General features: G+C 41.9%; 2 protein-coding genes across 3 annotated transcripts; one reads left to right on the top strand and one right to left on the bottom strand.

Annotated features, from left to right (window-relative positions):
* The first annotated feature begins 512 nt into the window (after nucleotides 1-512).
* LOC146622282 (uncharacterized) lies at nucleotides 513-6,060 on the top strand. 2 transcript variants are annotated; one of them, XM_085365024.1, is made up of 3 exons: nucleotides 513-600; nucleotides 3,138-4,280; nucleotides 5,999-6,060. In XM_085365024.1, exons 1-3 carry the CDS (start codon nucleotides 513-515, stop codon nucleotides 6,058-6,060), a joined length of 1,293 nt encoding a protein of 430 aa, XP_085221150.1. The 2 variants fall into 2 exon arrangements, with proteins under 2 accessions (XP_085221150.1, XP_085221151.1); XM_085365025.1 differs by having other exon boundaries at nucleotides 3,138-4,283.
* A 1,936-nt stretch (nucleotides 6,061-7,996) lies between these two features.
* LOC146622281 (2-iminobutanoate/2-iminopropanoate deaminase-like) lies at nucleotides 7,997-13,345 on the bottom strand. Its single transcript, XM_085365023.1, has 7 exons — nucleotides 13,277-13,345; nucleotides 12,587-12,630; nucleotides 11,276-11,381; nucleotides 10,794-10,848; nucleotides 10,616-10,684; nucleotides 8,772-8,827; nucleotides 7,997-8,670 (listed from the first exon to the last, which is right to left on the bottom strand). Exons 1-7 carry the CDS (start codon nucleotides 13,295-13,297, stop codon nucleotides 8,611-8,613), a joined length of 411 nt encoding a protein of 136 aa, XP_085221149.1. The 5' UTR covers nucleotides 13,298-13,345; the 3' UTR covers nucleotides 7,997-8,610.
* Nucleotides 13,346-13,439: the final 94 nt, after the last annotated feature.

Here is a 13,439-nt window from a genome sequence, read left to right as displayed (position 1 = left end):
AAGCAATGGATTCATTCAGCATTTTTAAACTTTTGCTGGTTTTGCTGACGAAAAATATTACAACAATAAAACTAAAAAAATATCTACTTATTAAGAATTTGCTATTATAAACATGACCACAAGGTGGTGGATCTCATCGAGAGGGGGCACTCCTATAGAGGGGAGGACACACGCACACACATTTCATGCACATGTTGCCTCCTCCTCCTGTATGAATAGTGTGACTGTGAGCAGGAGGCAGTCAGGGAGCATTCAGCAGTACTGCCTGCATTGCCTAGCTGCATGGTCATAACACATCGTTGTCTGGGGCAAGAGGGCAGCAGGCCATGCATGAACACACAGACAGACAAGGGGATATAATGGTGCTCAGTTACTCTTAGGAACTGGAGAGAGTTCAGCGTTCCACGTTTTCACTGCCAAACAGTCTCTGAAAACAGAAAGCGCTGAGACTCGTGTTTGCTTGCTCCTATTCCAAGTTTTTGATTCATCTCAACCCATTTTTCCCCCCAAACATGGGGTGCTCCTCATCCAGTGCACAGACCGTTGATCAAGAAAAAAGACCAGGCACAAAGCCTGAGGAGAGCAATGGAGACACAGTGGGTAAGTAGTGATCATGAGTATGTATGCATTTCATAAAATGTATACAGTGGTTGCTCCTGTTACTTTACTCAGTCAGGTCTTGCTCAGGGGTGCTGCTGCTGGTTGCTCTAGTACATGTTGTGCTTTCTCACTTATACTCTGCTAGGCAGCATACTTTAGTACCTCACGGAAGAAACATTCACGCTTATCCACTTTATCAAACCCATAAGTGGTTGTTATTATTTCTTTTTTCATTGAATCATTTTTAACTCATCAGAATGATGGTTGAATGTATCAGGACAAAACAGTGAACATCACTATGTTTTATTGTTGAAATGTGACCTGAGAAATTTTGAGAAATCCTCAAAAAGCGTTCCCTAAAGATAATTCAGCGTTTAGATTTGCTTGAACCCATCGGGGGTTGAGTGCAGCTCTTAAAGCATATCGCTGTGTGAAAGCCAGCTGGGAGTGTTTAGAGGCCTATTTGCAGCCTGAGGCAAATCCAGACAGTTTTGTACTGTAATGGGATCTTTAACTGATATTTCAAACAGTAGTTTAAAGAAATAAAATCAAACAGATATGATTGCTTGATGTTTAAAAATTTCCTTTATCAAAACATGCAACACTTCAGTTATAATTAAGGAGTGTCTGAAAGTTGCTCTTTTACAAGCCTGGACACTGATGTTCTGATATTCTGCACAGCAGAGCTCTTAAAAAGTTTTGCATCCAAAACATGCAGTCCTGCTCTCTGTGTAATTGCCTTGGTTTGACAGGTTTTGCATACAGTATATGTGCTCCGTATTCAAGCCTGTGCAGAAACCCATCAAATGGCCTGCCACAGCCCATGATTGTTCATTCACGGCTCCGTACAACTTTGTGACACATGTCTTGGCCATGCCAGCACAGCTGCATGTACGGCATGTTATCACTGACATTCCCCACATACACACACGCAGCAGGACACACGCAGGCCTTGTTAGAGAGTGTGACAGCAGTCGAAAGATGTAATCTCGCTTTTGAGGAAGTAACCTGAAATGTTCTAAACATATTCCTGCCCGCCACAGTTTCTTTTTGTGAGGTGTTCCATTTCCCCAGTGCCACTGCACTGCTCTTGTGTCACAGTATTGTCTCTCCTGCCAACCAGCTTGAGTCACCTGGAAAAGCATGGGTCTCTTTTCCAGGCTTTTACATCATTCCGGCAAGAAAACCAGTTATTGTGCTCCTTGCCTGGGCGGGCTTTTTCTAAATGTGTCTGAATGGGTGGAGGTTTTAAATCGTACAGTATACGGTCTGTCTGACAAACCAGCTGTGTACCATCCAAGCCACCAATGGTCCCATCCCCAGTCTGGGCCCCTGGTCTGTGTGCCCCCCTCCTCCCTCTAATGGCACTGTTTTGACTGGGATCTCTGTCATCTTTGGCTGTGAAATCATGTTGACACACAAGTCATCCATGCCTGGAGTGGCTGTGTCTGTCTCAACCCAAACACACACATTCGCATATTTTTTAACACAAGTTCTCGGTTATTGTCCGGACAACAGCTTTCTAGTCTCTGTTGATAGTGGGTGCCATTGATTAAACAGTAGGACCTGGTGGAAAACCGATAAAAATATCTGAAAACACCTTCACTCTTATGCAGTTTTACACTATTCCCTCAGTCACCATGTTAATAACAACACTGAGCTCACATAAACACCTCTATGCATTGCGTGTTCTTCCACTGGCTCATTTTCATTCAAGTTGCCAGGCCGTCACATTCCCTTCCACCCATCACTCTCAGCCCTTTTTGTGCTTCTGACAGACAAATAAAATCAGGAAGCTGCAGCTTCCAAACTATCCACCCATTCAGCTAACTGAACCCTTCTGCTTGTGAACAATATCCTTTTGGTGTTTTAGCTGTGAAATAAGACAGGGCAAAAGCTGTTAAGCTTCTGCGAGTCCCGTAACTGAGATGTGCATTGACATTTCTGATATTTGAGTCCAAGTATTCAAGCCCACTATTGTTGCATACTGCAGCCTGTTCACACCCAAAGTGTGTGGAAGAGCAGAGACTGGGGAGGGAGACTAAAGGTAGAGACATCTCTTTAAATTCAGCAAATCATCATCGCGTGTATTGTTCTTCCTCTGAGAGTGCGTGTCCTCAGGGCTCTAGACAAACACGAGCTCTCAACTACGGAAATGAAAGGAAGTTTTCCTCAGCACGCATTCTGTGTGCCCCTTATTGCTAATTTCCTTTCCCCTGCGTTTCATGTTAACTTGATTTAAAAGTTTTGCTCTATTGATAGGTTTAGGGTTTTTTACAGTTTTAGTGGTCCACATATAGATGCAATACATTTACAAAACATTTTTTGTGTGGGACTAAAACAACTGGGAAAGAACCATTAAACATGTAACTACCTGAAGAACCTTCTACAGTCCTTCTTTTGTTATTCAGTATTGTCATGAATTCAGTGTTACACACTAACATGATAATCATTAGCTGAGCCTGCTGATCAATGCTGAACTTGTGTCAGTCATAAGTCTTAACTGAGTTCTTCATTTGTCATCTCTGCATTGACAGCAGTCAAAAACGGCATCATTGCAGAAGATCCTCAAACCATCGAGGACCAGATGCAGCTTCCTGTGCAGACTGCGTTACCCGATGATCTTCAGAGGGGTGCTGATGATGAAGCTGAGGCTGTGTTAGTGGCCCTGGAGGCCCAAGAGGACCTTGGCTCTGGGGAGGACCTTCTAGCTGCTTCTGAGGTAAAGGAAGAACCTACTGCTACTGAAGAGACAGCGCCAGAGGCTGCTGCTTCTGCTCCTGCTTCTGCTCCTGCTGAGCCTGAGGCTGCTATAGCAATTGTTGAGGCACTACCCCTGGCTGAAGAAGCTGCTCCTGTAGAAACTGTAGAGGCAGAAGCCCCTCCTGAGGTTGAAGCTCCTGTTGAGACTGCAAAAGAGGCCCCTGCTGTTGAATCATCAGCTGAAGCGGTGCAGGCAGAGGCCTCTGCCATCACTGAGGAGGTGGTTGCAGTGCCTGTCGCTGAACCGGTTATATCTGAGCCAACTGTGAACCCAGTTATTACAGAAGAGGCTTCAGCCGAGGCTGTGGGGGCGCCTGCTGAAGTGGCTGCACCTGTGCAGGCCTCAGCAGACAATTCTGAACCAGAGGCTGCTTTACCTGCACCAAGCGAAGCTTTAACAAAAACACCAGCTGAGTCTTCAGCACCAGCTGAAATTTCAGAACCAACTGAAGCTGCACCACCTGCTGAACCCTCGGTGCCTATTGAAGCTGCAGAGCCGGTAATAGACACAGAGATTGCTGCTGCAACTATCCCAGAGATGCCAGCGTTACCTTCTGTCAGAGATGAGACCAAAGCTGAGCCACAGCCTGCTGCCGAGGAGCCGACAGAACCTACTCCAGCTCCTGCTCCAGCAGAGGCACCTGGCACCGCAGAGGATGCCCCTGCTCCAGCTTTAGGAGTTGAACCTGCTGCTACTGAGCCGGTCCAGAATGCAGAGGTTCCAGCTCCTGCTCCAGCTGCTTCAGAAACCCCTTCTGGGGTAACCTCAGAAGCTCCACCAGCCTGTGTCACCCAAGAGTCCACTGCAGACAGTGTAGCAGCAGTGGAGGCTCCTGTGGTTGAGCCCACCCCTACAGAAACTGAAGCACCTTCAGCACCAGCCCCATCTACCGATCCAGCTCCTGAAGATTCACCAGGTGGTATGGACCATTAATGGCTCCAGATTACCTTTTCTTACTTACCTTTTCTTTCTTACTTGTCAAAACAGATTTTTGGCACAGTTTTGGCACAGTTCATACTCTGCAATTTGCCACGGCCACATGCCCTGCAGAGTAAAACTAATAAGAGCTGAAGGATTACAACTGGGTTTTAGAGGATGATAGCTGCCACTGAGCCTCTTGAGGGAGTTTATAATGACAGGTTTTCTTGTTGATTTATTTACTTGACTAAACACAGAGTTGTTTCACTGATTAACCTGTCACGCTAAATTTCACGTCAACCCATCATCCTGATGTTGGAGACAGTTTTTGGGTGGAGGTCAGGCGCAGCAGCATTATTGCCGGTTGAAATAGCTGCAGAACTCTATGCAAACATGTGATAGATGCTGAGCATGTAGGAACAAGCTCAGAGGGGGATGAAAAAGCTGAGCAGAAACAAACCTGGTAATGAGTAACAAATGGACAAGAGTATGTTTGCATCCAAGTAAACAATTAACGGTCTGTCAGGTGGTCAAACACCAGATCTATCTTGTTGCAACACATTCGGCCAAAGCAAGAGACTTCTGGTAATTAAACACACATGTGGTTAATAACCCCAAACTCTCCATATTCTAATCAACCGTCCACACACTCCTCTGTGTACTAATGTGACTGCTTGGAGCTGACAGGATCAGCGGGCTATTGTTGGGCTGTGAGGCCGAACAGATAGTGCAGTGTGAGAAACAGAAAGCACACACACTCAGAAAGAGAAATGAAGGCTCGTCTTGAGAGTGTCAATTATTGCACAACAGCTCCAGTCAGGCAACTCTCACTCATTGTGCTCTGTTATGCACTGTCTACAGACCGATCATGCCCTGCTGCTTTCAATTATACGACTATTAAAACACACTGAAGTTCATCCTGCAAATTTGTGAAGAAAAATCATTTTAAGGGCTCATTTTGAAAGAAAAATTGAGTCAACTTGATTTTGAATGCACGGTGATTTGCTCCACTCTAACAAGCAGGATTTTATACCTATACATTTCATTACAATGTGCAGTGACTGAGTTAAAACTTCAGAAAGTAAGCCTTTACATCTCTACACTTTCTCTACACTTTACTGGGTAACCTTGCATATTAAATCATAATGTGCACCTCCAGTTGTCACCAGTGCTTTGCAAGGCCTTGCACACACGATCTCTTTTTTGACCTTCACCCGACTCTTTATGTTCAGAGAACATGTTGTACTTTCAGGATAGAAACAAGCCTCCACGCAGCATGAGACGAATGGACTTCTGGCATGGAAGACGTGCTGTACTGCATAATTTTTATGAGAATTTTTTGCTTGAGGCTATGTACTAGTTTCTGTGTTTCACGTTTATATATCCTGGTTGGGACTTCAATCTAACTGCACATGTAAGAATGAGAGGGGCTGTAAGGACAATAAAAGCACAAAAAAGCTGTTTATTTAATGGTTAAGAATTAGTTTTAGGGTAAGACACTAAGGTATGCATTATTTCACTGAATACCCTCCACAAGGATATAGAAGCAAATGTGTGTGTACATTGTAGTAACTTGTAAACGAGTTCAGAGGGACTCATGCTGTTTTGTATTGGTTATAAATTTGGCAGTTATAAATCCTCAGAGCCAGTCAGTTTTGACATTATCATAGTTAATGAAAATGCCATGCTAATGTTTGTGTCTACATATATATGCAGTGGAGTCTGCAAGCGAGGTGTCTCAGGATACAGAGGGTGAGAAAGCCAAAAAGGAGGACTGAGTTGGTAAGAGCACAGCCACAAACCAAACTATAATCCAGTGCAAACTCTGAAGGATTAGACTTTTCTCTGCAGTCAGTGCATACTTGTAAAAAATAGTCTCCTACAGGTGGACTGGATGCATTTTGGTAGAAAAAACAGAATTAAGTTGAATTCTGTTTATACTCAGTTACAAAGATAAACTTGAAGAGTGAAAGTGTGAGTCAGATGCTGAAGTGCTGACATGTTTTTTTCTTTTCCTTTTAGAGAGGAAAGAATGCAACAAAACGCCCAAAGCTACCACTGTAAACCTACTGGAAGGAGGACAAGATGAAGTAAACAGAAGAATAAAACAACTGATTTTCAGTTTTGTCTCATCAGCACTCACCAAACACCACATTTCCTAATATTCACTGTGCCTTAAAAGCTTTCCTAAGAATCTTTCCCATATTTGTATATAAACCTTTTCAGGAGAGGAACGGGAGGAGTATGTGTTTTTTAATGGGAAATCAAGTCTCTGGATCCACGTACTACACATGTGGCCTGTGACAAGAGGGTGCAATCCTCTGTAAAATCTGTCAACTCTTGCTAGCAACTCTTTTGAGTTTCGAATGGCAGTGTGCTGAAATACAGGGAAGGATACTCGGTTATTTAAAGAAGCTGCTTCTGAGGAATACAGCTGTGAATAAAAAAACTTAAAGAACTCAAAACTGACAAGAATACAAACCTGGAATGACACACACTGGCTAGGTGTACACTGTACTTAGGCTGTATTAAACTGATTTGTAATTGGTTGAATTTCTAGTTTATAATTCTGACATTAAACCATATATTTTTGTTAACTGTTTGCACATTAATTGCAGCCTTTCCAAAGGGGCTCATTTATTCAATAGGAATGACAGTAATAAGTGTTGAGTAACTCGGCACACATGGTTTCAATATTTCAACATTTAATTGGTTCACATTAAAGTGTTTTGATTTGCTTAAATGAAAAGTGGGCAAAGATCACGTATGCAGAGGGTTAGCACTTATATATACTTTTATAATCAGTCGTTGGCGGGTTAAGGATACAGACGAGGCCATGTTGCTGTTCTGTGAAACCCTTCTGTGGTTGCTCCGTAGCTGGTGGGTGTTTGTGAACTTCTCTTTGTAATGAACCTTCCAACAAAAGGAACTTCGGGGTAACACTGATGTCATACGCTTGTCAGTTTTAGATTGAGGGCATTACACTGCATTGCCTAGTGGGCAGAATATGTAACTAATTAGTTCTACATGCTGAGTTTAAAAGTGTAAGGGCATTAGAAAATTACTGCAACCTCATAAGATGTGATGATGCTTTGGGAACAAATTTTGTTTTGATCTTTTTCATTTTACTTCTCACTCTCTGTAATATATTCATTTTCTCTGACCGTGTCTATGATTCTGCTAACCTGTTAGTGTACAGAATAAAGTTTTACTCACTAATACTCTGTCTCTGTAACTGAATTGTGACTGGAGATTATATTGGCTTTTAGTATATGGTGACCACAGTCTCTCCAAGACCTCAGTGCATACTGTAGTGTGTTTAGAGAAGCATACGTACTTAAAACCACTCAAGCATAAGATATCTGAACAGTCACAATACTCTGTTGCTGTATTAGAGTGTGGCGCTGGGGATAAAAGGCGCCCTGGTCCGACTACATCCTTTAAATGAATTCAGGCTTTGCATACGAGCTGCTCGCTGCTCTTCTTTCCCCCCCATACCGATATTTGACTCACCTGCTGACACACTGCACCATGCATGTAATGAAGCATGTGAACACGGAGTACCAGAATGAGAAGCTAAGTCTCTCTGAAAATAAAATGATTATTTTGGAATATTTAATACTTAGTATGCACATGAAGACTTGAACTGCTGTTTTAAAAATCAGTTTGCGTTGTGCAGTTCCAACAGGCTGAAGGTTTTTATTTAGCCCCAAAGTATACTGAGTGATTCAGACACATTAATCCAACAGGAGTTAATCAAATCATATAGTTCTTTATGGGTTTGCAAGCCTGCAAATAAACAACCCATTCTGGCATGGGTTAACCCTGTTAAACAAACTCTGTTCATAGTTATTGCAGAATTGCTGAGGACTTTTTAGTGTACATGAGACAATGTGAGATTACAGTGATCATCTACAGGCGGTTTTCTTGACATTAAGAAGCAATTAAGGAAAATTAAAACCTTTTATTATTCAGTTATGCTCGATCATCTATCACCTGGTACAAAGAGAGAGGATACACTGTCATGATGACAACACAGGACGGTAGTGTAATCCAATCCAACAAACAAGCTTAGGTACTTCTCAGCTATTGTAAGTGAAATGTGAGCAGAGTGGATTTAAAATGCAGTGCTGTCTTCAAATACATTTCATCATTGTCAGTGAGGGAGGAGAAAGTGCTCCACACCTGACTGCTGTTAGTCTGCTAGGTGACCTGTGGCATGTTAAAACAGCGTTAAATCGCTGATGATACTAGACCTATAATTACATCAGTTTCACACTTTTCAGTGGTTTTAGCTCTTTCTAGTTTTTGCTTGTTTAATGTACTTGTTAGGAAGTGTCGGTCAGAGGGCCCAAAACAGCAATTGCTTCAATTTCAACCAGTCCACCCTGGAGAAAGAGACAGCATCAGTACGGTGAGAATTGTGGTTTTCTGTTGGGTTCAAAGCACAAAAGAATAACTGCATAAAAAGTCTTTGTCAAGTACTCACTCGAGGGAGAGCAGCGACCTGATAGGCAGCCCTGGCTGGGAAGTTGGTGCTAAAGACTAAAGAAAGCAGCTGAGTTAGGCCACCAACACATTTACACATACAGACTTTCAATGACTCACAGATACAGAATCTACAGAAGCTTACAGGACTGCAAAGCAGCCAATTAACTACTGGTACCTGGCATTTATAGTGTTGTCCTTGTCTGACATGCCTTTATATCAACTGATAAACCAAGCAAGCTCTTTATAGTGACTGTCAGAGTAGGAGAAACACAGGTGTGCGAGTACACAAATCAGGGCTCTACGTCATCATCAGTCAGCTTGAACAAGCAGTTATTCATCTTATTAGTTACACTTTTGGATTTACATAAACCTGCAAATAGCACTGAATCAACAGAACATTTGTCTTTGTGACAATTTTAATCTGCACAACAATTTAACTATGTTCACACATATTAGACACAATATACATCAAATATCTAAAATTCAGTGTATAATTATCATATATATTCACACAGTTTCATCAGTACAAAAACCAAAACAACACATTATTAGATGCACAATGGGAAATGTATTACAATGAAAAGCCGCAGCAATAATTAAGACACATTAATGAGTTACTACAGAGTGTCCTTGATTGTGCTGGGCACTGCACTACAAAGTTATCTCTGGTTATCTCTCTGTTATCTGGATTCACTGAACCTAACACTCGTGATCACAAAGCTGGTTATCCACTCACTGAGTTAACCAAGGGTTTCCCGATCGAGGTATTTATTACTGATGCTATTAAAAAACTTTAGACACTCCTATTCTCAGAGGTCTGAGGGATCTTCAAGTAATGGTGACGCTATTTTCTGGAGACTTGACTGGTCAGTAGGTGGTGATTTCATACCTGTTGACCTCTAATATGGAAGCACAAGTTACCATGGCGATGTACCCTGGTAAGAAGTGACCACATTTGTGGTACAGAAAACCTGGGGTTAACCCCAAAGCTACCTGGATAAGATGAGTTCCTGTTTTGTAGTACAGGCCTCTGCTCAGGCAGCAGAATTTATGCCATTGTTGTTCTTGTCGGTTCATGTAACAGCAGCATAGCTGCACCCAACTTCAACCATAGCAAAAGCCTAATCAACCAGAATAAAGTGAAAACACCTGTGACTTGGTGCAGGGCCTTTAAAGACAGAGGTGGACTGAAAGAATAATCTGATTTGACTGTACTGATGTAATCACGGATAATGGACTCAACACAGAGTGCATCAACCTGGGTGCTTGGATCAGTTAATTGTAGGAGCAATACCTGAATTAACTGGCATTAGAAAAATGCCCAGCTATCTTTTCTACCATACTACTTAAACAATGAAATGGATATGGGGGCTTTGTGAATAGACTTAAACTTTTTTTAAAATTTAATCTATGGAATGTCAGATGTGGCAGTCTGTCGTCTGACATTTAGATAAAGATTAAGACCCGTTGGTGGGGGAAGCTCAGGTTTCACTCTGCTAAGTGACTCAGCAAATGTCAGCGTTCCCTGCGAGTGTTTCTGCCCCTGTGTTTCTGAATATTTATTTCATAATTCAACTTGCTCTGGAGTTTCCACAGCATATTTAGAATATAAAGAGGCAAATTGAAGCCCTAGTTGAGTTATTGTAAAGGCCTTCTGGGTGAATACATTACTGGAAAATTAAAGAGTCTATAAAATCTGCTTGTTATGCAGCAGCGCTGTACGTCGTCTGGACTGTGCTGACACCTGGTGGCTAACGTTGTATTGTAAAATGAAAGCCAACAGCAGCAGATAACTCCAAACACATACTGATACACGTTAATGACTGAATCATTGATACTCACATTGCTTGTACACGTCATTGACACTGGTGAAGTCGTTCATATCGGCTAAGAGCACTGTGGTTTTGACAACTTCAGGAAGTAACAAGAAAAGAAAGAAAATAGTGCATGATCGGGTCTGTGGTTGAAAAGTTGAAAGAATTGTCCTGTGCACATGCAAAGAAAGGCAAGGCTCTCTCACCGTTGGTGTAACCACACCCAGCAGCCTTGAGTATTTCAGCCATATTCACCAGAGCCTGAAGAAACAGAAGTCATGTACACGATTGTGCAAAAGTAATTCTCACTTTGGGATGACTTTCAGATCCTCATTCAGCCTGTAGGAAGGATGCGTTAGACCAGTCTTAAATTTATTCTGCAGCATTACAGAGAATTAAGGAATTAACCTGGAATTGGTCTCCCGCAGGAAAACTGGTGGGTTTTTTCAAAAGGCACTATTTTTAAAAGCATTGTCACTAGATTTTCTTTTAAATAATGGACTGCATTTATTCACACTGTAGCAGCCTCCCAATGGCTTGGTTGTGAGCTCAACTCCATTGCAATTATCTCAGCAGTTAGGAATTAGGAACATCTACTGATATCTGGATCGCTTTCAAGTGTCGCTGTACTCCATGTTCATGAATGAATGAAAGAATGAATCAGTGATGATGGGGATTCCAGTGTCACCTGTCTGGTTTGAGCCTGAACACCACCTTCCACCAGCTGTCCACTGGCAGGGTCCATTCCCAGCTGTCCTGAAATATACATGGTTCGATCCACCACCACTGCTTGGCTGGAAAACACACACAAACATGCAAAGACAAAGACTTAGCTACTCTGGGTTTATTTCATTCACAGTGTTAAATCTTATTGTCCTTTCTGCTGATCTTTGCTAAGTAAAGATTTACTAATAATGAAGGAAGTGAGGTTAAAAAAGTTGTATGTTTGCTTGACTATTACGTCACTTATCTCTCCATGTGTAGGGTTTTAACTGAGGGTTGTTTTTTGATGTTTATTTCCTTTTGAATAATAGATTCATAAAATTGCATTTATGCATCTTCCCTGTTTTAATAATATATACACAGCTTCTTTTCTCGATAAAGAGAACACTCTCTATACCTGTGAGGAGTCTTGAAGTCATTTTTCTGTGCCCCTATTAAACATATGTTTGGGACTGCTTACCTGCATTTGTACAGTAACTGTAAAATTAGAAGCATCATGTCTCAGAGTGATGCTGAAAATAATTCATGCATTTATTTCTTCTAGGTGGGACTATTGTAACTCATTATTATATGGATGTCCTAAAAACTACCTAAAAAGCCTTCAGTTGAGCATTGTATCATATCACCCCAATAGAGCACTTTGCTCTCAGACAACTGGGATAACTGTGTTTCCTACAATGTTTCAAAGCACAGGTTTCAGCTTCCAGGCCCTTCTTCTGTGGAACCAGCTCTCTGTGCAGATGTGAGCGACAGAAACCCTCTCTGCTTTTAGGATTAGGCTTAAACTTAAGTTGGAGCTGGATCAGGAGGGTCGTTTGATTGTTTGGGGTCTTCTCTGTATTATTTTAGGCTCTTTACCATTTATAACAATATAAAAAAAAACTCGACTGGTGTCGTGATTTGACGTCATATAAATAAAATTAAACTGAATTTAATTAATGGCAGACTAAAGTATTGAAAAACCTCGGGCACAGTTTGCTGTTTAACATTTTAGTGGTGTGTAGAGTTTAAAGTGCAGCATCCAAAAATCTGAACTTTGCTCCCAAAAGCTCTGAGAGCATATGCTATCCCACCTCTCCCAGCAGCAATCTTATGGACGAAACAGTGAACTCAGTATAGCTGTATTACCAGATTAAGCAAAAAAAGTCGTGGTGTGTCATCAATGAATTGGCAGTCAGTGCTATTAACAGTCCAAATGTAATGTAGGTTGGTGCTGCGGCAGGTGTGTGCCAGCTGCAACTTTAACCTTAGGGCAATGATTCAAAGCTCTTCTCACCTGTACGGACCGATAGCAGCAGGAGCTTTAGCTGTGCTGATAATTAGTGATGTGTCCTGTGTGTCGAAGCTTCGAATCGTGCGTCGGGTAATCGCGGGGGCGTTTTTCTGAAGCGCGTATCGAGGCTTGCTTTGATTACGTATGCAGTGACGTTCGAGGCCTCGCGGGCAGTCCGTACCACGTGACTGATTCAGGGACTGGTTCATCGGTTCGCGCCAGATTCGAAATAACATGGGCAGGAAAACAGCTGATTCCCCATCACACCGTGTTGTGGAATTGGATTACGTACGTGCTACATAGTTACTTGTGCATTTCTTCTTCGATGGAACCAGCAAGGAAGAGATGTTTTTGTTTTTTTTTTGTCTCTCCTAATAAAGTATGCACACAGTAATAAATATCACAAATGATAAACACCAAAATATAAATAAACAACACTACACATCCTATAATCTGATTTCTGTCTTTTAGTTTATTAAAAAGTGAAGCACCAAACACTAGTTTGTGTCATTATCCAGATGTACATAAGGTTTACACATCATTATAATCAAAGAGCCTGCTTCACTTGAATTGTCCACTTGATGGCGCAGTAGAGCAAATGAATCATCACAATGCTTCGAACCATGAGTCGACCAATTGGATGGAAAGCTTCAGTTCATCATGAGGCTTCATCTCACCATCACTACTGATAATCCTCCTGATTAGTGCAGCCATTTCACTGGAAATCTATCGGCCCAAGTGAAAGAAGTAAGTTGTACAACAGAAGGCTGCAAGCAGAAAAAGCGCTGATGTCAGAAGGACGTCAGAGCTACTTTACCGTAAAAGACATATCACATGCGCAAACACATTTGCCTTT

This window comes from Diplotaxodon limnothrissa, linkage group LG11 (assembly GCF_057381915.1).
Source record: "Diplotaxodon limnothrissa isolate DT_005_m linkage group LG11, D_limnothrissa_male_GT1.1, whole genome shotgun sequence".
In the NCBI taxonomy this organism is placed as follows: Eukaryota; Metazoa; Chordata; class Actinopteri; order Cichliformes; family Cichlidae; genus Diplotaxodon; species Diplotaxodon limnothrissa.
Note: the sequence above shows the minus strand (reverse complement) of the source record. Positions and strands in the feature narration are given on the sequence as shown.

Coding starts and splice junctions, on each gene's coding strand:
- LOC146622282 (XM_085365025.1), top strand. CDS start 513: ATGGGGTGCTCCTCATCCAGTGCACAGACCGTTGATCAAGAAAAAAGA. Junction 601..3,137: donor GAGCAATGGAGACACAGTGG/GTAAGTAGTGAT, acceptor CTGCATTGACAG/CAGTCAAAAACGGCATCATT. Junction 4,284..5,998: donor TCCTGAAGATTCACCAGGTG/GTATGGACCATT, acceptor ATATATATGCAG/TGGAGTCTGCAAGCGAGGTG.
- LOC146622281 (XM_085365023.1), bottom strand. CDS start 13,297: ATGGCTGCACTAATCAGGAGG. Junction 12,631..13,276: donor TGGCTGCACTAATCAGGAGG/ATTATCAGTAGT, acceptor GACACATCACTA/ATTATCAGCACAGCTAAAGC. Junction 10,849..11,275: donor TTCAGGCTCAAACCAGACAG/GTGACACTGGAA, acceptor CTGTTTCTTCAG/GCTCTGGTGAATATGGCTGA.